This window comes from Carettochelys insculpta, chromosome 1, assembly GCF_033958435.1.
Source record: "Carettochelys insculpta isolate YL-2023 chromosome 1, ASM3395843v1, whole genome shotgun sequence".
Taxonomy (NCBI): Eukaryota; Metazoa; Chordata; order Testudines; family Carettochelyidae; genus Carettochelys; species Carettochelys insculpta.
In genome coordinates, this window is record NC_134137.1 from 107,488,626 (window position 1) to 107,516,160 (window position 27,535).

Sequence of the window (27,535 nt, forward strand, 5' to 3'; positions counted from 1 at the left end):
TGTTGTCCTTGTAATCCATTTCTCCAGGAAATAGAAAATTCTGCCTCAACTTTTCATCGGAGTCTTACAAATGTATCAGCACATCCCAGACTAGGAAATCTGGAGTTTTTCCAGTTATAAGTGATCTTTCCCTTTAGATTGAAAGTTGGAAAAAACCTGAGAGTGACCAAAAACACTACTGCTTCAGACAGCTGCTGGTACACAATCTATAGGTGAGTCTTTGAGAACTTTTAAAATTAAGCGGCTCACATAATGAATTTTTAAAGATGTCATACTTGCATTTATTCTGGCCTCTTCTGGCAGTGGTAGACATGTCAGCCTTCTCAGCCTGTGTGTGTAACACTCTAGTGAATAAGAATGCTTATTGCTCTTCTCATGTTTGCAAAAGAACTATCTTGAACCATTAGGCCGAATGGGAATAGAGTTTGAGGCAATAGCCACAAAGACTTTGTTCCTCTTCTGAAAACTTTACTTGGATAATTTGCCATCTTAAGATCCAAATTCTGTCCTTAAGTACAGATATGCAACTATGAGTTTCTTGGGAGGTAAATAAAGATTCTTCTCCTCAGTGAGCAATAACCTACCTAACCTGTCTAATGGACAAAGCAATGTTTTTGTTCAGCTCAAACTACAATGCAAATAATACTGAAGTAGTCATGGAGAAATTTAAATCATACCTTTGCGTGTCAGATATTCTGCCACCAGTGCTGCTACATGGACATAGCACATTGCTGCCTAAAGCATAATAGAAACAATGACAATGTTACATATAGGAATCATAATGGAAATTCTAACACAAACAACTTACATTTAAAGAAAACACACATTTTTTAAAAGGCTAGAGAGGCAGAAGTTTTAAAAAAAAGCAGAAAATCAAAGTCCTAATCCCACAATTATTAACACACAACTCCCATCTCAGTGAATACAAAAATCTCAGTGTGCCATGACTAAGACTGGACACTTCTAAATGGATTCAGGGCTGTCTGTAGGAAGGACCTCGTCATAAATTTCTTTTCCTTCATCAACATGGAGAACTCCCGTCATGAATCCTGAGGAAGAGAGCCCTTGAACCTCAAACATAAAAATCATATCTGCCCAGCAATGTCTGCTGGTTGGAGGTGCAGAGATGAAGACCCTCTCTCTAGAATAAATCTCTGGACCAAAAAGATCTGGTGTTTTTATATCTTCTGCTTTGGGTGGTGTTCCTTGCAAATCCCGTCTTCCTCATTGTCCATCAGGAACCCTGAAGCTGGGAGTGAATACAAGTAGTCATAAACCAGAGCTCAAAGTACTTCATTCTGGCCTGTTTTTTCAACAGAGATAAGGAGGATGGGGCTTGCCATAGGGCTTAAACTGGTCCTATAATGGCCTCATTGAAAGATTGGGCAACTTTTAACCTCCGTTGTGGGAGGTTTTTTGACTGTCAACAGTTTCTGGTGAGCTGTGAAGTCATCATGAGGGAGGAGACACATGCCTCATCTAAAGAGGACATGGCCTGCACCAGAAGGGGGTCCTCTTCCTTTCCTTCTGCACTAATCATGTATCATAGATCTAGGTTTTAAAACTTTGTACCAGAATCTAGGTTGGGTGCCAGCTGTAGAGATGGGGGATGTTCGTCTTTCCAAGACAGAGGAATACAGCTTCTGGAAAACAGCCCTTGAATCGGAGGAAACCCCCAAAGGTTCCAAAATGGCCACTGCATCTCCACAGAGCAGTACTCACTGTGTCATGTTCTTAGTGGTACCCCTGAGACCTGATCCACTAACTGACAGGGCTGCCTCAGGGGAAATTGGCAATGGTTCCTTGGGTGGGAATAGGACTCCTCTTCTAAGTCTGATGACAAAACTTTTGTCTGAAGATCACAAAGAACTGATATCAATTGGTGCAGGGGAATGGTGCCAAGTTGGGAAGATTTGCTTTGAGGCACTGAGGAGGCTGGTACTAAATGGTAGCCCAGTGCCACATACTCCCTTTTGCTCCCTGACACCAATGCCATTGACTCTCATGCTACTGGCAATGGCAGTACTGATAGTGCCACAGTAGGACCTTTCCCATATCAAATACTTCTGGGATAAATGGTACCATGATGCTGCTGGCACTGCCTTGCACCTCCAGTGCTGAAGGATGGCCAAGGACTGGACTCAACAGAGTCCACCTACAAGGCAGTCGATGCTGTCATCCACCAAACTATGGGATAGGAGTGGCCAGACTCAAAACACAGAGCACAGTGTATTGTGGCCTGTCTGTTCAGAGTTGGAGAATATCCCCTTTTGGTCAGCTGCATCTCATGTTTTTTCTTTGGCACTGATGAAAGACAGTGGTGCCGAGACACTCACCCAATGGGTATTGGTCAATGGCTCAATATCTGAATGGCAGTTGGTTTCAAGCCAAGTGCCATAAGGCTCGGTTTGGGGGCTGGTGTTGTTCAGCATCTTTATTAATGACCTGGATGAGGGACTAGATTGCATCCTCAGCAAGTTTGCGCATGACACAAAGCTAGGGGGAGAGGTAGGTAGATACATTGGAGAGTAGAGATAGGATCCAGAGTGACCTGGTAAATTGGAGGATTGGGCCAAAAGAAATCTGATGCTGTTCAACAAGGAGAAGTGTAGAGTCCTGCACTTGCGACAGAAGAATCCTAAGCATTGTTATAGGCTGGGGACTGAGTGGCTAAGCAGCAGTACAGCAGACAGGGACCTAAGGGTTATGGTGGATGAAGCACAGGATATAAGTAAACAGTGGGCCCTCGTAACCAAGAAGGCTAATGGCATATTAGGGTGCATTAGGAAGAGCATTTTGAGCAGATCTAGAAGAGTGGTTGTTCCCCTATTCAGCACTAGTGAGGCCACATCTGGAATATTGTGTCCAGTTTTGGGCCCCCCAGTATAAAAAGGATGTGGATGTACCACAGCAGGTGCAGTGGAGGGCAACAAAAATGATTAAGGGGCTGGAGCACACGACCTATGAGGAGAGGCTGAGGGATCTGGGCTTGTTTAGTTTACAGATGAGAAGACTGAGGGGGTGATTTAACAGCAGCCTTCAACTTCCTGAAGGGGAGCTCTAAAGACGATGGTAAGAAACTGTTCTCAGTGGTGTCAGATAGCAGAACAAGTGCAATGGTCTGAAGTTACAGAAGGAGAGGTGTAGGTTGGATATTAGGAAAACTACTTCACCAGGGGGGTGGTGAAGCACTGGAATGTGTTGCGTAGAGAGGTGGTGGATTCTCCATCCCTAGAAGAATGTTTTGTGTAAGTACAGGAGATGTGCCCGCTAGTTAGAAATCAGGAGATAGGAATGAGGGGATTTTGAAGTTCCCAGCATCCTTTCAAAAAGGACTCCCATCTGGACAAGCTGCGCTGCAGCGAAACACAGCAATTTCAAAGAGCTGCAGCTGGTGGCATGCTAATGAGGCGCTGAATATGCATTTCAGCACCTCATTAGTTATCTTCAAAATGGCCATTTGCATGGCTATTTCAAAGATTTGGGCTAGTGTAGACATGGCCACTGAGTCAGAGACCATGACAACTTACTGTTATAAGCAGCATGGAAAACTGACAGTTATTAACACAATGTTTAATTTAGCATGGGGAATGCTGGGAGAAAAAAGTACATTCACCGAGCAGCTAAAATAATGGAGTCATCTATTACCTCTGACAGATCCCCATTTTTAACATGAATTCTTGCCATGCTGTCTAGCCACGTCTTCCTTAGTTCAGGTGTACTGGCATAAGACTTTGCTAAACTGTACTGGAGATCGACAAGCATTTCTGGATCATTCTCATGCTCCTTCATTTGAGCTGTAGCCATTAAGACTGTACGAATCCGCTTTGTCAAATCCTTTACGTCAGAAGAGAATGTAGTATGCTAAAATAAAGTTTTAAAAAGTTTAAGAATTGTGTACTTTTTATTCCTTTCATAATGTAAGTGACAGAATATTTTGAGAACTATTTTCAGACTAACTCTCTGGAAACCTTTATGCAGGATAAAAGAGTCAGCACTAACCTTAATAAGCCTGTCACTGTTGGCACAATTGTTAATGATGGAAAGAGACTGCTGAAATCTAGTTCCTCCAATTCCAACGACATCAGCGATCAACTGACTTACTGAAATTATAACCTAGACAAGAAAAAACTTCTAGTAAATATATGTTTACATCCTGCAAGTATCCCTAAAAGATTTTTAGTTTGGAAGATAGGCACGCCGTCTTTTAAATTCACAGTATGATACAACTTCACAGGAAAATATCAGAGGTGTTACAATTAATGACAAATAGCCAATTGAAACTTATGGCAAATGTATCTTCTCATAAAGAAAAGTTATGTACTATTACTTACTGCAGTTTTCAAAACTACGTGGTTGTCTCTATTTGTAATCTACTGTGGATATGCATGCATTCTGCAAGCCCAAAGTTGGAGAATTCCTGCAAACGGTTTTTGCTGGTTGGCACCTAACTTCCTGTTCTCTTTATGCTACAAACCAAGGCTATAAGGGGCTCAGTGGACCACTTGACTATCCAGTTCTTTCTGTATTTCAAATCCACATGTGATCCAAAGCAGTGGGAAGCAAGCTGGGCAAGGATATACAGACAGGGACCACATATTTTCAAGAACTCCAGTTACAGTAAGGTAAGCAATTTTTCTTGCTTTTTTGAGTGTTGGTTTCCATGCAAATTCTTTTGCTGGCTAAGAAACAATTTTCAGAGGAAGAGGGTGCAAAGATGCAAGTGCTACAGCAACTGTAGAACTGCTGCTCTGAAGAGTGCATCAAGAGATTAGTCTTCGATAAAGGCATATCATCTTGACAATGTGTGGATGGATCTCAATGATGCTGCCCAGCAAATCTTAAGCAGAGGCATTGAATAGAGTCACAGATGTGATAGAAATTAAGAGGATATATATATATTTTTTCCCCTCAAACTCATTCTGCTACAGTCACAGAGAGAGGTAGCCACGTTGGTCTGTATCTTCACAAAACAAAAAAAAGCACTTATTTTGTTAGTCTTTAAAGTGCTACATGACTGCTTTTTTGTTCCACTCTACTATAGCGATGAATGGTCCAGGTAACTTTTGATCAGTATCATTCCCTTCAGGAAAAAAATATCACTGTTTGTCACATGTTGACAAAATGAAGTCTCTTCTTGCTATAAGCATCAGGGTTTGGGAAAAAACACAGGATAACAAATTCACTGGTTTACCTGATATTTTAGGAGTGAATTTTAGGTGTAATCATAGTGAAACTGTCCTCATAGAATACTATGTTTGGCTGACTGGCTAACAGGGCCCCAAGTTCACATATATTTATGACCATAGTGATGGCAGTCAGGAAGGTGACCTTTTCTGACAGGTGAGAAATGGAACACGTACTTAGTTGTTCAAATGGCAACTGAGGTAGTGCTTGATGCATGAACAAAAAGTCTGCTCCTTTAACTGGGACAAAATACATATATTTTTTTACCTCTAGAATATAAGGCACAGAGGTAAAAAGGGGGTACGATATAGCCCTTGCCCATTTTGATCTGCCTTCCATTACTTGAAGCGTAATTTGACTGGATTGTGTAGGCTGTAGATAGCCAGAAGACAACATTGAGAGCCCTGGACCTTCTTCAAGGAGATCTGGAGCTCTTCTGCTGTAAGAAGGTCTTGAGATAGTCGATTGTTGATGACTTCGGGAAACAGTGAGGCTGGAACAACTACTTCAATGGATGATGAACACAATACCCCTATTAATACCAGTGGTACCAGCTAATCTACTTAGTTTCTCCTTGTTCCAGAGGTTCTGAGGAGCTTCTGTTTGACACCTTGGAGAAGTGGGATTGTGAAATTCCATGTTGGACTGCAAAGATTCCAGGTACCACGCATAAAGGTCATACGGACTCCAAAAAAGGCCAGTAAGAGGGGGTGGAGGGTCAAAAGTCCTTCTCTCTCTTGGTATTAGATACAGTGGTCCTGAAGAGGTGGTCTTGATTAGTTTGGTGAAGACTGGTGTGACAAAGTGCGGATTTTATTCCTATGGTTAGCTGGCATGCATATTCTGGTGCTCTATGGTTCCCTGCAGTTTCCCTGAATTTCACTTGGCAGTATTAATACATTGTGGTAATATGAGCTCACAGGTGACTTCTTTGTTCCCTGGGAAACAGGGCAAAGGAGGGAGGAAGGGATTGGCTAGTTTGAATTGGAACTAAGAGATGGAAGGCAGTTAACCTGGGCTGGGGGAGAGAGACAAGTGGGGGTGGGCAAGGCCCTGGCTTGAGGGCCTGCCTCAGGACCATCTCTCCCCAAAAAGGATTGGGCTGTCTGTTTCTGGTTGCTGTACTGACACCTCTGTATGACTCTGTGTTCCTGTCGCCTAATAAACCTTCTGTTCTACCTGCTGAGTAAGAATCACTCCTGATTCTGGATGGGGTGCAGGGCATGGGGACCCCCTCCCCCCACTCCATGCCAACTTGTTCAAGAAGGTTCTTAATCATCTGTCTGGGCTGATACCATTAGGTGGAAGTGAAGCTGGTTCCACCAGTACATCCAACTCTCCAGACAATGAAAAGGTTGAATCAGGCTTCATCATTGGTACTGTTGGGAAAACCATGACTAGAAGATGGTGTGGGAGAAAGACTTCCTCCAAGAGTCCTTAATTCCCATTTACTGTAGAATCTCTTTGGTTAGGATTGCTCTGAATAACAAGGGAAATTATCGGTCTCAGAGGATGAAGGTAACTTCCAAAGTGGTTATAACTTGTCGGCCCCTTTAGAGGTTCTCTCTTGTTACTCTGCACCATGAGAGTGTACAAGGCAGTTCCTTCCGGGCTGCAATAGCACCTTTGATGAATGTCTCTCTAACCTGGTGGGTTTTGACAATACCAGTGGTTCCCAGTCCTTCATGTCCCAGTGTTTTGTTTTACTTGATACCAGAAGTCATCAACCAAGTTGATAATGGAGTCTTGATACTGAAGAAATCTTGTTTGTATGTGGCATCAGGTCATGGCCATGGGGCTCAGGAAGGCCTAAATACTCATGGTTTGTTTATGAAGGCTCACCAACTTGATAGGAGTGTGGAGTACTCTTTCCTCTTAAAAAAACGTAGGAAGAGATTTGCTTGTGTGTGTGTAACAGTCCCCCTTTCTCTCACGAGAGGTCCCAGATGAATGGTCTTTCCCTCTGCCCTATCTGCTCTGACGTATAACAGCGTTACAGGGTGTGCTCCTTGATGACTCTAGGTGATGTGCAGTAGCGTCTCCCCAGCCTGGGTTTGACAGGGGCTTCATTGTGCACTCTGTAAAGTGCTCCCAAAGCCAGAATTCTTGCATTTACCATGTTCAGCTGGAGAAAGAGCAATAGATGACTGCATTTAATGGAAACAGGAATTTCACTGAAGCAGTAGAGATCGCACTGGTGCTTGTTATAGACTGAAAAAAGTGGGGACAGGAGGTACAGATTTTGAAGCCTGGTATATTGGTCATAAGTCCTCTGCTGGAGACCAGGAATTTTACCAAAGTAGACATTTTAACTAATTAGGGATCAAAACTAACAAAAAGAGTTAGAACAATATGTAATTTTGAATAACTACAAAAAGAGGAGAAAGGATCAGTTCTGGGCTCTGGTGGATTCCAACTCAGGACATCTAGCAGCAAGAAAAAACTGAAGAGGCAATTGTTCCAACCCGTTCCTTATACATTTGGTACAGAGCATAAGACGAATAAAGGGACAAATGCTGACCAACAGACACTGCTTGCAAGACTTCTCTAGACACAGGTGCATGGAGTGCAGACTTAACCACAAAAGAATACCCATAGGGTCCAGCATTCAAATAAAAAAATCCTCTTGGCTAGAACAGACCTAAACTGGCCACAGCAGCAGAACATAAGCCCCCAAATTGTATCACAGTCCCAGGCTATTGCTTCTGTGCCACTGCCACTTATCCGATACCTTAGGGTGATGATGCAACCTTCCCTCCTTCCTATAACCAAACAGTCAGCCTTGAGACAGAATTCTACTGCATAAAGGAAGGTACCTTTGCAGAGAGTTTAGCTAACCCAGCAATTAAACACCGGGTGTAAAACAAAACACTTGCTATCTTGCAACAGCAATTGAACAGCCGTGTTTTACTGATACTTTACTATAATAAACAGATTTGCATTGCTGCCTTTACATCAAAGTATTTGGTTGGAAGCTGCAACTTTTCTGCCAATTTTTTATCTCAAAGCTGATAGAATTATTTGACATGCATATATTATGCTCATGTGAGACGAACCTGCATGTCGATAACTGCACAAACCCAGGGCTTAAGTCTGAAGTAAAACAAGCAGATTCTGTTAATACTGTTTCAAAGCTCTTTGTTTGGAGGTCGGATGGAGAAGATACGAGCAAAAGGGAAGACCCGGGAAGGTAACAGGTTGATTGTTTTGGGCCTATCACCCTTCAAATATAAATCAATCAGACTAAGTCATTTTTATATTGTGACACTGTAGACCATATTCTTCATTGTTGTATGATTATCCATTCTAAATATTCATAAGAAGAAGCACTAGAAGAAGAACAGGGGGAGATTAAAGAAATAACATACAAAAACGTTAACCACTAATATCTCCTCTTACTTTTTCTACATAATTCCTGATCTCCACACACAATAATGGTATGAACAACTCAACATAAATTCAAAAAACACGTCACCGTATCAGTAAGTAATACACATATTTTACATTTCTTAAGTTTTTCAATTGCTTTCCAAATAGAGATAGTTCATTGTGGCTCAGTTTTAAAAATATTAGATTGATACAGCCAGGATTTTACACATGAAAAGAAAACACAGCTTTTTATACAACTATTCTTAAGCTCAGAAGGGAAACAGATCTTAAAGCCATGATAGCCAATGATAAATAATGATACTAACTTGCAGATGTGTCCTTACAAAAGATTTCTTCCCTGTGTAATCAAAATTATTTCTCATTAAGAAATACAGCAGTTGTGAAGCTTCAGTACGAATTGAACTCAGTTTGGAATTACAGCATTTCAAAATTTCATAACACAATGCAGCACACATATCAGCTCTACCTTCATAAAATGCAGAAGGAAACTGAGGAAAGAATGAAACAGAGAAAAATCCTGTATCAAGGCTAGTATCAGTAAAATAAATAAATGTCCAGAGAAAACAATTCAAACACCCCGAGGATAATACAAACAATAAATGATACATTTATAAGGAAAAACATAATGCTTGTTACACTTCACAACAAAAAATGCAAAAAAAATTAAGTATGATATGTTATAAAATGGCACTTGAAAAAGTATTTAAAATTGATTGAATAATAGTTGCACAGAACACAAGTAGCAACAGGGATACAACAAAAGATAAATAATAAAACAAATGTACTACATTCATTGTTGGGGGAAAAGGTGTGTAAGATAGGTTGTATTATCATAATCTGCAATGCCAGGTTTTTTTAACTTTTAAATCCAATTTCAATTAGAGAAATACGATACTTATACTTGTGTAACTAGATATAAATCACATGGTATTTATAAAAAATAAATCATTGGGGACCTTTTTATGTTAGGAAGACTTACCTTAAAAATTAGTGACCTTAACGCAATGAAGACATTTTTTAATGCTGTTTCAGACTGGTTTTTTTGAAGGAAGCAGAGGTACACATCAAAAACCTTTTTCATCAGAGGATTATGTCCATGATCAGTTAGTAGCTGATTCTTAAAAGTGATAGAGCATAAATATTTAGAGAAAATTAAATTGTCTATTGAGAACATATATAATTTTGGGGGCGGGGGACAGCTTCAGCTACAACTCAAGGATGTTTAAAAGAACACCTTTCAGATACAGTACAACTGAAGAGTATTAAAAACTAAAAACAAATCTAAACAATTAATACTCCACTACCAAAACAAAAAGCAGTCAAGTAGCACTTTAAAGACTAGCAAAATAGTTTATTAGGTGAGCTTTCCTGGGACAGAAGAAGTGGGTCTGTCCCACGAAAGCTCACCTAATAAACTATTTTGCTAGTCTTTAAAGTGCTACTTGACTGCTTTTTGTTTTGATAGTGTATAGACTAGCACGGCTTCCTCTCTGTTACTATACTCCACTACCTTTAACATAGGCTGAACCTTTGTAGTCTGGTACACTCAGGACCTGATCAGTGCTGAATGAGACAATCTGCTGGGCCATAGGTGGTCTATACTGTCTAGCAGCATTATCAACAACATTACCATTGTTTAGTGGGCTCTTAGAAGACATTGGCTACGTCTACACGTGCCCCAAACTTCGAAATGGCCATGCAAATGGCCATTTCGAAGTTTACTAATGAAGCGCTGACATGCATATTCAGCGCTTCATTAGCATGCGGGTGGCAGCGGCGCTTTGAAATTGACGAACCTTGCCGCCGCGCGGCGCGTCCAGACGGGGCTCCTTTTCGAAAGGACGCCACCTTCTTCAAAGTCCCCTTATTCCCATGAGCTCACGGGAATAAGGGGACTTCGAAGTAGGTGGCGTGCTTTCGAAAAGGAGCCCCGTCTGGACGCGCCGCGCGGCGGCAAGGCTCGTCAATTTCGAAGCGCCGCTGCCGCCCGCATGCTAATAAAGCGCTGAATATGCATGTCAGCGCTTCATTAGTAAACTTCGAAATGGCCATTTCCATGGCCATTTCGAAGTTTGGGGCACGTGTAGACACAGCCATTTAGGGATAAATTAGAACCAAACCACAGCACAGAACACCAAGACCTAGGCCTGGTGACTGTAAACAAACTTTATGGGTCCACAGGAAACTTGGCCACACCCATGGTAAGTGGTCGTCCGGCTAGCTAAAATCACATTGGATTATGGATGTTGCACCAGATGAGAGTGTGCTGGATTTGAGAGGTTCAACCTGTAACCTTAACCTGTAGTCAAGCAATAGCTCCGTAACATATTTATAACATGATAGCATGCATATATTTCTGTGGTCCTGAATACTTCATTAGTTGACCCATAGGAAGACGGTGTACAAAAAAAACAAAACAACCAAAACTAATTAGAACTTGAGTGCAGTGTTGATCAATACCATAATACTCTTAAAAGAAAGCTATGTGCAAAGACTAATTAGTCACTGAGCTTTCTGCAATAGGTTTGGAGAGGAAAGGTCGGAGAGGAAAAAAGGACCCCGTGGAATGGCGCAGACCAATGAGAGGCTTTGCTCACTCTACCCTGCTCCCTCAGAGGATGTAAAAATAAACTAAGAAATTGCATCATTTAAGCTGATCGGTTTACTAGCTATTTTCTGTTTTTGAGTTTAAAACATTTAGGGTTCAGTTCTTCAGTCCTTCATCAGACAAAACTCATATTGACCTTAATGGAAGTTACCGGAGACAAACTGCAGGGTTGTGTGGCAAGTGGCTGAGTTCAAATCCTATTGTTAATACTAGTAAATGAGACTATTATACCTTTAACAATAATGGTTATTAACTACTATATACCATGATTATGAATGACCTGCTTTGTACATTTTAATACAGTTGTTAGTAGAGTAACTGAACAAAGACACTTTTTAAAGTAATTTTCTAAAGAATAAATATTTAAAAATACCAAAAATCAAATAATCTATCAAAACTATGTGAAGGACAAACCTTGAATGCCATTGTGAATAAGGATAATGTATCCAGAGCAGTAAGGCAAACTTCAGTGGCAATGTTTGCTTCAAGTAAGGACTGGTGAAGAACATCTGCATCTGAATGGCAATAGCCTGTAGAAATATCAGAGAAAGTATTCCTCTGTAATTATGATATGTAATTAAACAAAAATATTTTAAAACTAATGCCGCCAAATCACATAGCCAAAAATTAACACACCTTTTTTTTTTGCATTAGAGGAAGTTTAAGAAAAATAAGGACTTTGAAAGTTTTTAGATTAAACAGTTGAGTTATAGTTTGTGTGGCTTTTTAGCATATTTTTTCAACCAGTTATATACCTGTACAATATTTGTATTCAAATAATTTTATTTTGATTATAATGCATTGAAATGCAAGGTAAATTATTAAAATACTAGCATAAAACATTTAACATAATGGATTTAAATAACTGGAAATGCTATGTTAATATAATTTTTAAAAGTACATGGGCTGATGAAGTTGAAAACTATCAGTAATTTGGGATAAAATTAAGGATATTATCGTTATCTCAAGCATTATAAAACCTGTAAATTCAGAGTTAAAGGTTAAATGTGAAGGAAATACAAACATGTTGAAGCTTCAAAATGCACAATAGGGCTCCCAAGTCACTCTTACTGTCCCTGTAGTTCCATCATGCAATAACCACATATTTACAATTAGGGATATGATTATGTCACACTGAAAATAAGAGCATCTAAAATAAATAATTTCATGCTATGGTCAGCATAAACTTGTGGACCCTGGTACCACACATGAACATTGTTAGTTCACTTTATTCTAGTTCTGCTACAGATGATTAAAAGGAGGCTTTTTATGTTAGCCTGCATTCAGTGAGCTCTTCAGTACCTTTGAAATCCAAGCTATATATACTTGGCGATTTTAATGATAGAGTTGGTCAGGAGTACATCACACAGCCAAAAGTGCATGGACATAATGGCGTTGAAAGCAAGAACTCAAATGGCACTCTTCTTCAAACTTGTGTGAAGCATGAGCTTTCTACTGCAAGCACATTCTTCCAACAGGCGAACAAACACAAAGCAATTTGGATGCACAGCTGGTACAAGCATTGATATTTTACTGACTACTTCATCACAAAACAAAGAACTTTCTGATGTCAAATTCACTCATGGAATGTGTGCCATTGGCTCCTGGTCTGACCACTACACTGTACGCAGTGTTGTCTCCTCGAACCTTTGTCCACCAAAACGTCACCATTCTGCTGTATGCCAAAAAAAGCTGGATGTAGGTAAATTAGAAATACCCGAGACACAAGCACTGTTTCAACACAATCTTGACACTTGCTTAGTTATCAGCAATGAAGGTCTAGAATGGTCAACCAGTATTGAGGATGACTAGACTAACATCAAAGAAACAACCTACAGAACTGCTATCAAGATCTTCGGTTTCCAAAAACACAGGCACAAGGACTGGTTTGGATTACAAGGACAGATATGCTCAAGCTCTTCTTGATAAGATGCAACATGACACACCTGGCTTGGATCAACAGTAAAGAATGCCTCCAGGAAATCAGCATATATTTGAGCCAAGCAGGAGGCACAATTCAAATTATGGCAAATGAAGGAGGACCAGTGGAAATATCAAGCAGTTAAACTCCAAGATGCGGCTGACAGACAGGACCTTAAAGCATTCTGTGACAAGCTGAAGGCAATCTATGGGCCACGCATTGCTGGTGGTACCCGTGCGCTCTGCTGATGGCCTCACTTTGATTACAGTTAGTACTAAGATCCTTGACCACTGGGCTGAACATTTTCACAAATTATTGAACCAGACCTCAACTTTTGACAGTGGTGTTCTTGAAGATTCCTCAGTGGGCTAATGCTTTACAGCTGGTCATACCACAAGCTCCTGAGGAAGTACAACCACATGAAATCTGGGAAGGCACCTGGCAGTGATGCAATTCCATCAGAAATGTATAAAGCCACTGCTAGCCAGCTGATGTACTGTCTCGCTCATTTAAACAGTGCCATTTGGGAGAAGGAGCTAGTCTCTCAGGACTTCAAAGATGCCTTGGTTGTACACATATACAACGGTAAAGGTCACTGTGTTGTGCTGTGATGACTATCAGGGTATCTCACTGCTCTCTATAGCTGCTAAGATGCGGGCCCACATTCTTTACAACCAGCTTTCATTGTGTGTTCAAAAATGCCATTGTTAAAGCCAGTGCAGATTTTGTGCTGGTCGAAGCACCGCCAATATGATATCTGCAGCCAGACAACTACAAGAGAAATGTAGAGAGCAACATCAGGACCTCTATCTGATCTTCGACTTGACCAAAGCATTTGATGGGGTCAACAGAAATGGGCTCTGGAAAATACTTGAGCAAACTGGTGGTCCTGAAAAATTTACCAACATAGTTTGGTCTTTTCATGATGGCATGCTTGTTCACATCCTAAACAATGGAGAGACATCAGCACCTTCTGAAATATCAAACGGTACAAAGCAAAGACGTGCTCTTGCTCCTCTCCTATTCAATATCTACTTTTCAATTATGCTGTTAGTTACTTTTAAGAACTGCCCACTGGGCATACCTATTCAGTTCCAAACAGATGTTTTCATTCTTTGGAGACTTCAGGCTCGCATAAAAGTGGGCACTACAATTGTCTATGACCTTCTGTTTGCTGATGACTGTGCATTGTTGGTGCATTTGGTGAAGGATGCACAGGAGCTTTTTGATTGCTTTGTTACTTCTGCTCACAGCTATGGACTCACAGTGAGCTTCAAAAAGACAGAAGTTACATCTTGTTTGGAAAGAGCCCAGGACTCTAGTTATCACTGCTGCCGGTACATTCCTTAAGGATTGTTCTGCTACCTTGGAAGCGTACTGTCCTGTAGTAGAAACATGGACCATGACACAGCTGCTCAACTACTCAAAGCCAGCACTGCCTTTGGACAGTCGTCAAGATGAAACGGGCAGACCCTTAAACCACTCTGCAAAGGAAAGTAAGAGCCTAGGAGATTTGCACCAAGGCCACAAGAGGTCAATGTAGAAGACCAATGCCTGTCGAACATCCAGAGTGTGTCACGATGTACGCACAGGATCAGAGTGCAGCTTCAGGAAGAACACAGGTAAGTGGATGGGTTCATCGATGTGAAATGGAAGGGTAACCTTAGGATGAGAGCAAAGAGAGACTCCATCCTTGGTAAACATGGTATAAGGAGGTTCAGCTATGACAGCAGCAAGCTCCCCATCCCTCCTGACTGACGTGATGGCAACTAAAAACAAGATCTTCATTGACAGATGGAGCCAGAAACATCTCATGAGGGGTTCAAAGGGTGGTTTCATGAGGCAGTTGAGTAAATAACTAAGGTCCCAAATAGGGACCCGAGAATGTTCTGATAGGAAAGCGTTTTGCAGACCTCTCAGAAAATATCTGGTGGAGGGATGGGTGAGAAAGGAAATCTCATCCTCTGCTTGGTAGAATGCCACCAACGCCACAGCATGCATTCAGACAGTGCTGAGGGCTAGGCCAAACTCATGCAGGTATAGTAGGTAGTTGAGGATAACAGGAAGGAGGGTGGTGTGAGGAGGCACAGGATAGTTACTGCCCAACAATTGAGAGAACCTCTTCCATTTGTAAGACGTGTATAGACTCCTGTCTGCTGTTAACAAGAACCCTCTTTACCCCCTCAGAGCATGTGGTTTTAGCATTCTAGAACCATGAAGCAGCCACACATGGAAGTTCAGCCTGAACAGATCAGTGTGAAGAGTGCGGCCGAAGTCCTGAGACAGAAGGTTGAGGCAAGGGAAAAAGGGAATATGGAGTCAGTACTGATATCCAATACAGGATGGAGGAGAGCCCGATCAGTCTGATCTGGACCAGAAGCTTGTGAATCAAGGGAAGGGAAGGGAACGTGTGAGAAATACTGAAGCATCCCAAACATCCCAATACTGAAGAAATACTGAAACATCCCAAATACTGAAGAAGGTATCCCCAAGGGAGTGTCTCCCCAGACCCACTCTGGAGCAATACTGGTGACACTTTCTGTTTACTTGGGCCGCAAACAGGTCTGTGCACCTGTGGTGATTGCTGAACGAGTGATTGAGGGCATCCAGAGTCACGTTCAGCACCCCAGGGAGATATGTGGCCACCAGAGTGATGTGATACTGAAGGCACCAAGTGCACAGTTTTATGGCCTCTGCGCGCAGGGATGGAGATCGAACCCTGCCTTGATAGTTGATATAATACATGCAGATGGTATTGTCCGTGAGGATGTTGACCTATCTGCACATGAGATGCCATTGGAAATGCATGCATGCATAGTGGACTGCTCTGAGTTCCAGGAAGTTTATGTGGCATGCTTGCTCAGAAAGTACCATTTGCCCTGGACCACATGAGAACCCAAATGCTCCCGCCTCCCCATAAGGGAGGGGTCCATCATAAGGGTGATAGATGGGGGTGGCTAGTGGAATGGCACCGTGATGAAAATAAGTTATTTGAATATGTCCACCACTGGAGGGAGGCAAGAACACATGGTAGCATGGCCAGGGTCTTGGACAGAGGGTCCCTGGCTGGGACATAGCATGTGGCCAGCCATGACTGAACACATGGCATGTGAATTCTGGCCAGTTTGACTTTATACATAGTTGTAGCCATGTACCACAGCAGACGGAAGTAGATGCGCCCTGTGATGGTGGGGGCAGTGGCACCACCAGGATGAGATCGCACAGGGCCGAGAAGGGCAGAGTTGTCCTGGGAATGGTAGTATTTATGCAAGCCCAGATGAACTCTAGCGACTGCATGGGTTGAAGCATGAACTTCTCATAGTTTGTGTGAAAGCTGAGGCTTACCAAGAGGTCTGTGGTGATCTGAAGTGCCTCCAAGAATGATGGTCCTTTTATAAGACAATCATCCAGATGACCTTGTGCCAACACAGGTGGGCAGCCACAACTACCAGTGTCTTGGAGAACAACCTGGATGTGATGAAGAGCCCAAATGGGAGGACCTGGTGGTACTGACAATGGTGGGACCCCCACTATAAACTTGAGGAAATGTCTGTGCAGTGGATGGATTGTAATGTGGAAATAGGCATCTTGTAGGCAAGATCTGAGAGCCAGTCATTTCCGTCCAGTGCCAGAATAAAGTTCACAAGGGTCACCATCTTGAACAGTCAATAAAAAAACATATTTGTTGACCCTCTTGAGAAGGAGAAGGGGCTTCCATCCTCCCTCCCCCATTTTTCTTCTGAGTTAGGAAGTATGTGGAGTAGAGCCCTCTGCCCTGAAACTCTGTGGGGACCAGCTCAATGGAGCCCAGACGGAGATGCAGAACTTCTTGCTTGAGGAGATGCTTATAAGAGGGGTCCCTGAAGAGGGATGGGATGGGGCAGGGTAGAGGTAAACAGGATAGAATAGTCCTGGGCCACTAGCTCCAAGACCCACTTGTCTGGATGCAATGGTGGCCCAGCGGGGGAAGAAGGGGTGGAGATGATAGTGGAACAGATGGCGCCCATACTGGCTGACGGGATTAGAAAGATCTCTCATACTCCCAATCACAGCCTCAAAACTGCTGTTTGATTGCCGAGGGTGGGATGCTGTGGGTTATTGTTGTTGCCTGTTGAGTCTTCACCACTGGGACCTGTGCCGCTGGCAAGAGTCAAAGCATTTCGATTGCCACTGGAATTGCTCTCGTGCTCTCTGATAGGGAAAAGTAGTTGGCCCACTTCAACGGGGGGAGAGGGGGAGACAGGCAGTGTACACCCCCAGTGTTTGCACCATGGTGCGAGAATCCTTCATTGAGTGAGTCCATGTTTTAGTGAATAAATGCTGCTTTTCAAAGGGGAGATCCTCTACTTTCTGCTGCAGGCCCCTGGGGACCACTAAGGGCTGAAGCCAGGACATGCACCTCATGACTGTGGCAGAAGCCATGACCCTAGCTGCTGTGTCCGCCACATCCACTGCAGACTGAAGTGCTGTGCGGGTGATGATGGACCTCTCACGGATGACATTCATGAGGGCTGGGTGCTGTTGCTCAGATAAAGTGAGGACCAACTCCTGAAGTTTGGAGTAATTATGGTCTAAGTCAGCCAGCATGGCTGCATAATTTTTTGCCTGCAGGAGCAATGTGCCAAATGAATAGACTGCACCCCATAATGTCCCACTTCTTACTCAACTTGTCCTGAGGAATGGAACAGAAGGACTTTGTCTTGTGGCGGATGGCATCCACCAACAATTAATTTGAATGCAAGTGGATAAATAAGAACTCTGCTTCCTTGGAGGCCACAAACTGCTTCTCAGCCCTCTTGTTTGTGGAAGGAATGGATGCCGGTGTCTGCCATATGATATTGGTGGGGTCCAAGATGGCCTTGTCCTTGGGTATTGCGATCCCAGAGAAGGAAGGAGGCTACAGGGTGTGGAGGAGCCTATATTGTTTAACCAGCACTTCCTGTAGGTCCTTTTCGTAGGTCTGGGCCACACGCTGGAACAAATTCTAGAATGCCCTTGAGTTGTCTGCAGGGAGTGGCAACACCAAAGCACCATGCCTTCTGGTAAAGATGAGGAATAATGTAATGGGGATCTATCCTTGCCCTCTGACACGGAATCCTCAGCCCCAAAATGTTCACATGGATACCTCACTGACTTAGTGGGTTGCAGCAAAATGGGGTGATTTCTGAACACCATGGACAGTGCTGGTAGGGCATGGAAGTGAGGCGACTACGCCTGCCAAGGTGTGTGGTGCCATCTCCTGAGGGTATGGGTAGCGGTGTGTGAAACATGGTCAGGGTGGTTGTGGGTAGGCCATGGTGGGCAACTCATCCTTCCCGTTGGAGTGAGTAGGGCTGGACTGCTGTGATGAAAAAACCCACATTCCTGCAGTTGGAACCGCCCTTTCCCAGAGTGAGCAGTTTAACCCCTAAGCCTGTGAAAACCCCAAACATGGAGGAGACAGACACATGAACGCAGATGGCACTGGAGACACCCAATGTAGTGAGCTGGTGGTGCCAGCACCGGTAGGTACTGTGCATTGTCTTGGTGGGGAGTCTTCACGGTGCCTTTTTGATGCTATACCATGCTCTGGTGCTGGGGGCTTTGGCAAAGCAGTGTCGCGGTGCCATTTCCAATGCCACGTGAGAATGGGGCAGTACCTTGGTCCCAGGCTTGTGCATTGCCAAGTCCAGTGCCTCACATGAGTGGCACAGAGACTTGGAATGGTGCCACTTGCACTCTTGGTCTGGCACCAAGGTTGGGGTCTTGGTTTCGGAGGATCTCTTATACCCAGGGGTAGAAGCAGCTGAAGCTGGCAGTGCTAACGGTGTTGGAGGGACCGTGGCTCAGTTCCAAATGTGCCCTCTTCAGCTGGCTTAGACCATGATGGGGACACTTTGGCAGTCTTTCCAGCTTGCACAGCCCACAAAGACAGCATCAGAGACTAGGAACGTGCTGGAAAAGGGTCCACCGCTGCAGGTCGGGTGTGGACTGAGGTAGAGGGATGTGCAGAATCCATACCCTTGGTCTCCTGTGATGAATCCTTAGTGGAAGACTGCTCTGGGGCTGGTGGTTGGAGGGACTTTTCATAGATAAGTTTTGAGCCTGTTCTCTCGGTCCCTCTTGGCCCTCGCAATGAGGCTAAAGCAATAGGTGCAGGGCTGGATCTGGTGGCTCTCACCCAAGCACTTGATGCAGGAAGCATGGCCGTCCGAGACCAGCATGGCTTCTTTGCACATTGCTCATCGCTTAAAACCTGGGGAGCCCAGCATAACAATGACTCAGCAAATATTCCTAATGCTACAAATTAACCAACTTTTTTGAACAGGATAAACAACTTGGAGAAAGGGTAGGAAATGCTAAACTAACTCTTTTGTCTTTCAGAGAGAGAGAGAGAGAGAGAAGGCAAACTCTGCCTATAGCTGAAGACAGAAGAAAAGGAACTGAGGGGCCCACGCCACACGCACATCAGATTGCACAAGGCGGTGCTGCTGTGCATGTGTGGTGAGGAAAACCGTGACTATAGAAGACCCTCCAAAGGCGCGCACAAGAACACACTCTGCCAGAGCAAAAAGTATCTGCTGGCATCTGATCCCATGGGACATGAGGCGATGATGGCTCACTCTGCCTCCTCTTCCCCTTACAGCAAGTCTACTGTAGTGCATGTTGTACACATCGCCTGTTGCATAGCATATGAGATCCATGATTGCTCTGACAGGAAGTGAGGAATGACAGATCCATGACTGCTGCTTGCAGATGCTGGTGTCCAGGGCTAGCACTGTCAGTTTCAAATGGAGCAAAAGCAAGCCAGACGCCTCAGAAAGATTCCAAGAAGAGCAGGGGTTAATGAGACAATTTCCATATTCCCAGAAAATTATGCAGTTCCTGGCGACTTCCCATAATGCCTGCTCAAGGAATGAGATGCCAGACACAGACAGGGTATCACGGAGATACATACTTACAGTGCATTACTGTGATTTCAAACTGGTGTCCTTTAAACTTGAACGCTGTTTCACAATGCTGTGACTGTGAATGTGATTTTTCAACTCTACTTATTTTGAGTTTAGGACATCAAAAAAATCATCATTTGAAAAGAACATGAAGCGTAGAAACAGCCTGTCTGAGCAATTCCAATCAGGTCTCAAACTCACTACTTTGTTGGAAGCCACACAAGTCCTTAAAGAGATGCATGGAGATGCAGGTAGCAGACTCCTGGCCCAGGCACACTGCTGCCACACGGAGATGGAGACAGATTGCTATGCAGCTTTGGCATTCCTAAGCATGGAGAGCTCCCATAACTACTAATGAAGCTGTTCTCAGCAGCTGAGGACGCTGAGGGAAAACTCACAGGGAATTTCAAGATGGACAGGATCAGCTCTGAGTTCCTGCAACACTGCACTATGGAATACATACCCAAAGTGTATTGATCACACTGTGGACGATGATGCCCTCAATGTGGACATGATCTGTCAACAGAGGGAGCAAAGTGTGAACACCCTTTGGTGAGTTTTGTTTTGTCAACAACACTTAGTAGTATAAATAAATCCTAAATCCAAAGGGAGTAATTTTGTCTTAGCAGCAAGACAAAATGACGATTGTTGGGAAACTATAGAGAAGCAAATAGACATTTTGTTATCATTGCGCAGGGAAATATGCTTGGCAAAGGGTAGCCATTTCTGAGTGTCGTGGATCTTGGTTTTGACTGGAAACCAGCAAGATCTGCAGACAAGTTTCTGAAGGTGGGAAAACTGATTTAGCCAAAGGATTGCAATTTGCTAAAATTATGTTTAATTTCTTAAAAGTGTGTAACATTTTTGTATAGTACAGTAAACAATCCAGATACACGTAATCAAGTTGCATGTGTCTTACGTTAGTAACAGAGAGGAAGCCGTGATAGTCTATATACTATCAAAACAAAAAAGCAGTCAAGTAGCACTTTAAAGACTAACAAAATAATTTATTAGGTAAGCTTTCGTGGGACAGACCCACTTCTTCAGACCATAGCCATACCAGAACAGACTCAATATTTAAGGCACAGAGAACCAAAAACAGTAATCAAGGAGGACAAATCAGAAAAAAAATGATCAAGGTGAGCAAATCAGAGAGTGGGGGGTGGGGGGGAGGTCAAGAATTAGATTAAGCCAAGTATGCAAACGTGACCCTATAGTGACTCAGAAAATTCCCATCCCGGTTCAAACCACATGTTAATATGCCAAATTTGAATATAAAAGACAGCTCAGCTGTCTCCCTTTCAATAGTGGTGCAAAGTGTTTTTATGTATGTTTTGTGCCCATTAACTCTTTGTCTAAGGGAGTTAGAAGTCTGCCCAACGTACAAAGCATTGGGGCATTGTTGGCACATGATGGCATATACGATGTTAGATGAGGAACATGAGAATGTGCCCGTGATTCTGCGAATAACCTGGTTAGGTCCAGTGATGGTATTTCCAGAGTAGATATGTGGACAAAGCTGGCAGCGGGCTTTGTTGCAAGGAAAGGTTCCAGGACTGGTATTCCTGGGGTATAGACTGTAGCTGTTGGTAAGAATTCTCATAAGGACACCCTCCCAACCTTATGAGGCTCCTCACCAACAGCCACAGTTTATACCCCAGGAATACCAGTTTAGCTGGAGACAGTGACTGTTCTAGAATGTGAGTGTAAACTGAGGACATCATGAAGCCCAATGAGGCCATGAATATGGACCAAATGCAAACTGTGTGGGAGACCAAGAAGGTGTGCCAGGATGAGCGTGTATATCTGTGTTCCCTGTGCTTACAGTATTGAATTTGATCCCTACTGTCTATCAGGTGAAAAGCAGGCTGAAGGACATGACGGGGACCTCTCTCTAATCTCATTTGAGGAAGAGGAGAAAAAGTAATCCTTTCCCATAGGTGAAGAGCTGACAATCAAAACTGCTGAGTTGAGATACCATTAAAAGCAACTAAATAGAGGTGCTAACATTGACGTACTTCTCAAAATGCAACACAGGATAATCTTTAATGACTTTATTTTGTAAGGTTTAACAAACAAAACTGGACTTTGAAAGAAAAAGACCTTCTGAAAAATCTATGTTTAAGGCTGTGAGTTTGTCATGGAGGTCATGGATTTCATGAATTTACATGACCTCTGTGACTTTGGCAGTGACTTGTGCATCTGACCTGTGGGCTTGCCAAGCATTTAATTTCTTCTCATCTCTTACTGATAAATCTCTTCTATGGCAACAGAAAATACAGGATAGCACATTTATGTTATTGTCTACAATACAGAACCAACTATCAAGTTCTCAGAGATTCCATCAGCAAATAAGTCAGGACTGGATCAACTGTTGCCTTACGTTAACAGCAGTAAGCCAGATACAAGATTTTATGTACATGTAAGGGGCAGTTAGACAAGCTATGGAAAATTGATGTACAAGAACAATTATATATAGGTAACATACATAGTTCACATAGTTTTACTGTATGCAATTCTGTTAAGACAACACATTAGATTAGCTGACCAGTCTCCTTGGTGGTTGAAACCATAGGAAACTTAAAAAAAAAAAAAAAGATCATATTTTCCTTTTTGAATGATTTGAAATTTTAAAACAGCATATTTAAAAGACAATATATAAAACTGTTTTTGATTAAAATAGCCTTACACAAACTAACTTCAACCTTTTCAAGTCTTACCATTGTCTACAGAAATTCCAAGCACACTTGATATCTTTCTTACACTGAAAACACACAGAAAAAGTCACTTCATTATTGGTAGCTCTTTCACAACCACACAAACTAAATCATGGACTTTACATTCCTCATAGAAATTCTAAGATTTGTATTTTCATAAAGCAACATAAGAACCAGGAAACATGATCAACTAAGTGCATGTTATAACATGAATACCATACTTTTATAGGTGACAAGTGGATAAAAATAGAACTTTTAAGAAAAATTCAAGCCATATAGTTAAAAATGAGCTAGACTGTAAATCATTTTCAAATGAGCAAGATCTGTTTGTGATTTAAATCAGTATCAGATTAAAAATGATTTAGAATATTTCATACCTAATAGATTCTCAAAGCACCACATTAAAATATCTAATGCTATAGTTAACCATGTTCCACATTATGTCATCACTCCGTGTTGACTGCTCTACCACAAAGTGGCATTAGACCAATGAACTAATTCCAGTTAATTGTATGAAATAATAAAGTCCATGATGTGCTCTGGTGTGGGTCTGGGATATTCTCAGGTGTTGTGGAAGTGGATGAGGACAACTGTTATGGTGCAATGAAACTTACTGTGGTTAAAAGTGAGTGTGTTATCCAGGCTGCTCAGTTGCTGCAATCTGGCATGCATCATTCCTGTTCTGCTACGGGAAACAGGCAATGTCTGAGATTTTCGATCATGAACTATGGGTCCCAACCCCTCCTGGTTCCTGCAAGATTGGTGAAATGGGATAGAAGCAAAAGTTAGACATGTCAAACAGCAGCATGGCAGGGAGAGTTAGTTAAGCAGCTACAGCACAAAAAGTATTAAAGAATGAATTGCAATGCAGACTTTTTTTGTTTTAGGTAAGCTAAAACAAAAATATGCATTTTTCAATAGCAAATTCTTAATTAGAAAATCTACTGTGTGAAAACAAGAGCACACAAATGGTGACTTTAAATTTAATGTACTTTCACACTTTCAGCAACATTATATTAGAGCTCATTTAGATGATCTTTTGACAACAGTCAAAACTGAAAAATGCATAAATTTCTTTTGATTATACAAGTTTTGGGAAAAGTTAAAAAAGGTGCAGTGATAAAACTGGAAAGGCCACATGCAATAAGAGCAGGAATTAATTTAGGCATTAACACCTGTGTCTTACCCAGGCAGGAAGGGAGAAGAGCCATATACTTTGTTAAAACTTGTCAGCAATCAAGTGAAGAAAACAGAAAAGTGATTTGTGTTAGCAATCAGTACAAACTTCTAGGTGTGCACCACCACCATAGTTGATGAGAAATGAAAACCAGTTCTGGAACTGGACCTCTTCCTGTTCCCTTAATTAAGTGCTTTCTTTCCCTTGGTGTTATTCTGTGCAGTACATGCATTTACTTTGATACAACATGCTTTGATGTGACATAAATGTTACAGATTTAAAGGTTACAGTTGATTGTGAAAGTGAAGTTAACCCACAGACCACCAGAGACTTATGATTTTTAATAGTTTGGTGTTTGTTAACATGCAGAGCAGATCAAGTCATAATTCAATATGACAAGTGTGGAACAGTCTTTTTACTATGTCAAAATGTTTTTAATAGCTTTTCTTAAGACTGGAAATTCTGAAATATGTTAAGGCATAAAGCACTATAATCATAGCTAAAGACACACTCTAACCTAAGAAACAGCTATAGATCCATCTTATCACTGATTTTTTTCCCGTGACTAAATATTTCTTGGGGCTGGAGATAGGAGAAAGATATATGCAAACTTCTTGTAAGCCCACAAAATATCATTTATGCAATCAGATGGATAAATATTTCATGTTTAAATTAGGCTGGAAAGTTTATTGTTTTCTTTTTATACAAAACAAATTCCCATATCATTGTCTGAAAAAGTTAGTTTTTAAATCATGATTTGTGGTATATTCTGATTTAACTCCTTGATATTTCAATTTCCACTGTTAACTGCTAGCATAGTATCCTGCATTCAGGTACTTGCATTGGGAAATATGAATGTCAAAACTGTTGGTGTAATCCTGACTCCACTACAGTTAATGACAAAATTCCCACTGACTACAATAGGGCCAAGATTTTTCCCCACAAGTTTACTATTACCACATTGGCTTCAACACCAAGGTACTGAAGGCAGTGTGAAAACCTAAATAGACTGTGTTCACTAACTTCTTTAATATATCAATTATTCTACACTTTGTATGAGATTTATGCAAATGTGGAAGAAATGCTGAAGTACACTATGCAATTTATGAGCAAATTCAAACTTCAGTTACATGCATTCAATTCCCATTAACTTCCCACTGATTAATGGACTTCAGTGTGTCACACATGTGATGGCAGAACTTAGCTCTACAAACTGAAAAATTAAAATCTAGAAAACAGGAAAAAAACTGGAAAATGTCATCTTATGAGACCTGTTACTATAACCAGTGTGATTAAAGATCTATCCCCTATCTCAATAAATCTATGCTCAGTCTTGAAATGTACATTATAATTTAATTTAGCAAAAATTCTATACAGCAGAGCTTCCCAGAATATTCAACTAAAACAGTTTCAAAGCTTGCCATTATCACAAACTAGTATTTGCTAACTATTAGCATAATTTTAAGATATGTATCTTTCAAAATATATTCTCCTCTAAAGGAAATACCAATTAAACTACTTTCTTATAAGCATATTTTTCTAATATATTTCTAATATTCTTCAACAGCAACAACATTTTTAGAAAGTACCCAAAAAGTGTTGTGGATCCAATTAAATACCTTCAGATTGCTAGGCCTCATTGTGTAATAATTCCTCTATTCTTGTACAACAACTTTTTAATAAACAAGAACTCAATGGAGACACTATTTTTAATTCTCTCATAGCATAATACCATAAATTTAAATTCTACACAGTACCTTGCTATGTATCGTTTCCCCATGTACTGGAACTGATGCAAACACACCCTGCAGAGAACACATTAGGATTCATTGCACATTTAAAAATTGTTTAAATAAGAGGTTACTGCCAATATTTACCCATTATTTCTGCTTGTTGGTCTCTCTAAGCTCTTTCTCATGGGCACTTCAGAAAAAATATCTATTTTAATTGTTCCTATCCTTTCAGAGGTGCCCTGAAACCTAGTCTGAATCTGACAGGACCCAAGTATAAGGGTTCAGGTTGTGTCCGAGAATAACTAGACTCTCTTGAGATCAGGTCAGGTTACCTTTCCTAACTTTCCTCTGACTATGGGGTTGACATGGTGACAGCTGCCTGTTTTATTACTGATAATCACCTAGCTGCACTGAATGTGCCAGAAAAATGAGTGTGCTGGGAAGTCGCAGTTCCTCTGACCCTGCAGTACACAAAGAACAGCAAAGGGTGACAGCAGCAAGAGTGGGGCAATTCCTTTCACCTGGAATCAGAGCAAAGAGTGCAGTATCTTGCTTAATCCAAGTTAGAATTTCTAACAATGAAAAATGGAGTGAAAACTAAAAGGGTATTTATTGCCACTTACAAAACATCATATTCTAAACAAACTTTAGTATTTATATTTAGCATTTATACTATATTATTATTATTATTATTATTATTATTATTATAGTATTTATATTTGTGTCCAGTTGTATATGTCATAAACATAGCTTCATTAGCTCAGGTGATGTCTACACACATAAAAGGTTAGTCTCTCCTAGAACGAGTTTACAATTTAAGGGCTAGTCTACACCACCACATTACACAGGCACAACTGTGCTGCAGTAGCAAATGTGGTGAAATGTGAAAGGTGAAGTCTATGTAAACAAGACAGTAAGCTATGCTGGTGGGAAAAAGGCACATGACTTCAAGGTAATGTAATTTATGGTGCTCAGAGGCTGGGTGGGAGCCAAGGGGAGAGGTCTGAGGAGAGAATCTTCTCTAGAATATATGTTTCTTGAGCAGCAAATCTTTCAATTCCTGTAGGTCTGGGAAGCAAAACAGGTCCCAAATGGATTCGCCATTGAGTAAAAATGTTGTGCACTACTGAATCATATAATTCCCACTTATGACTGAAATGCCTGCTAAGGCTAGCTGTCACTGAGGTCTGGATTCCTGGGAAGTACAGAGTTAAATGGGAGATGTCTGATATGAGTACATGGTAGCACTGGATGAATGGTAGAAAGGCTTTGCAAGCTTTTCATACTGCCTGGAGTTCCAAAAGATTGATGTGTATTTTGACTTCTTGGGGTGTCCAAGCAGCCTGGATTATGTGACTGTACAGGTGGGATCCCTAGTCTATCAAGAATACATTCACAATGACTGTATCTTGTGTGGGGGAGACATGAACACATATTTGTTCAGAATCTTTCTGCCATGTTAGTGAGGACCACATCCTGCTGAAAATAGTTAGTAAGGTATTCATGCTGTTTGCTGGATGCATATAACACCCAAAGTCAAGCCCACTTAAGCACATGAAATCATTTGTCCAGAGAGAGAGACAAATCCATGCTGACATTCAATGATTGCATGTAACCTGGTCTATCAGGTAGCTAAAATTAGTTGGGTGATAAGCTCTCACCCTGACTGAACCTAGGGTCAACTTCTATGAATTACCTATTTTGTGTTGCAGTCAGGACAGACATTTGTATATCTCACATAGACTCCCACGGATGATAGGAGGTAAATCACCAATGACATTCATGTAAAGCTTATCAGCATGTCTTGGCAAGGAAAAGCCAATCTGCTAGTTAAAGGAAGGTGGTGAAACTGTTCTGCCTCTTACTACTAGAA

At 41.7% G+C, this 27,535-nt stretch overlaps 1 protein-coding gene across 4 annotated transcripts in view; it reads right to left on the minus strand.

The window, feature by feature from the left end:
• Positions 1-27,535, minus strand: part of DOCK9 (dedicator of cytokinesis 9) — a 278,961-nt gene that overhangs the window by 39,545 nt on the left and 211,881 nt on the right. For 2 of the 4 annotated variants that reach the window (XM_074989505.1, XM_074989515.1), the window contains exons 37-44: positions 25,687-25,734; positions 23,367-23,503; positions 11,600-11,715; positions 9,557-9,694; positions 8,883-9,065; positions 4,003-4,116; positions 3,649-3,864; positions 678-735 (exon numbers count right to left, since the gene is read on the minus strand). In XM_074989505.1, coding sequence (XP_074845606.1) covers positions 678-735; positions 3,649-3,864; positions 4,003-4,116; positions 8,883-9,065; positions 9,557-9,694; positions 11,600-11,715; positions 23,367-23,503; positions 25,687-25,734 — 1,010 coding nt within the window. Of the gene's footprint in view, positions 1-677; positions 736-3,648; positions 3,865-4,002; positions 4,117-8,882; positions 9,066-9,556; positions 9,695-11,599; positions 11,716-22,755; positions 22,800-23,366; positions 23,504-25,686; positions 25,735-27,535 lie in introns of all 4 variants that reach the window. The other 2 variants (XM_074989534.1, XM_074989526.1) reach the window with 2 other exon arrangements.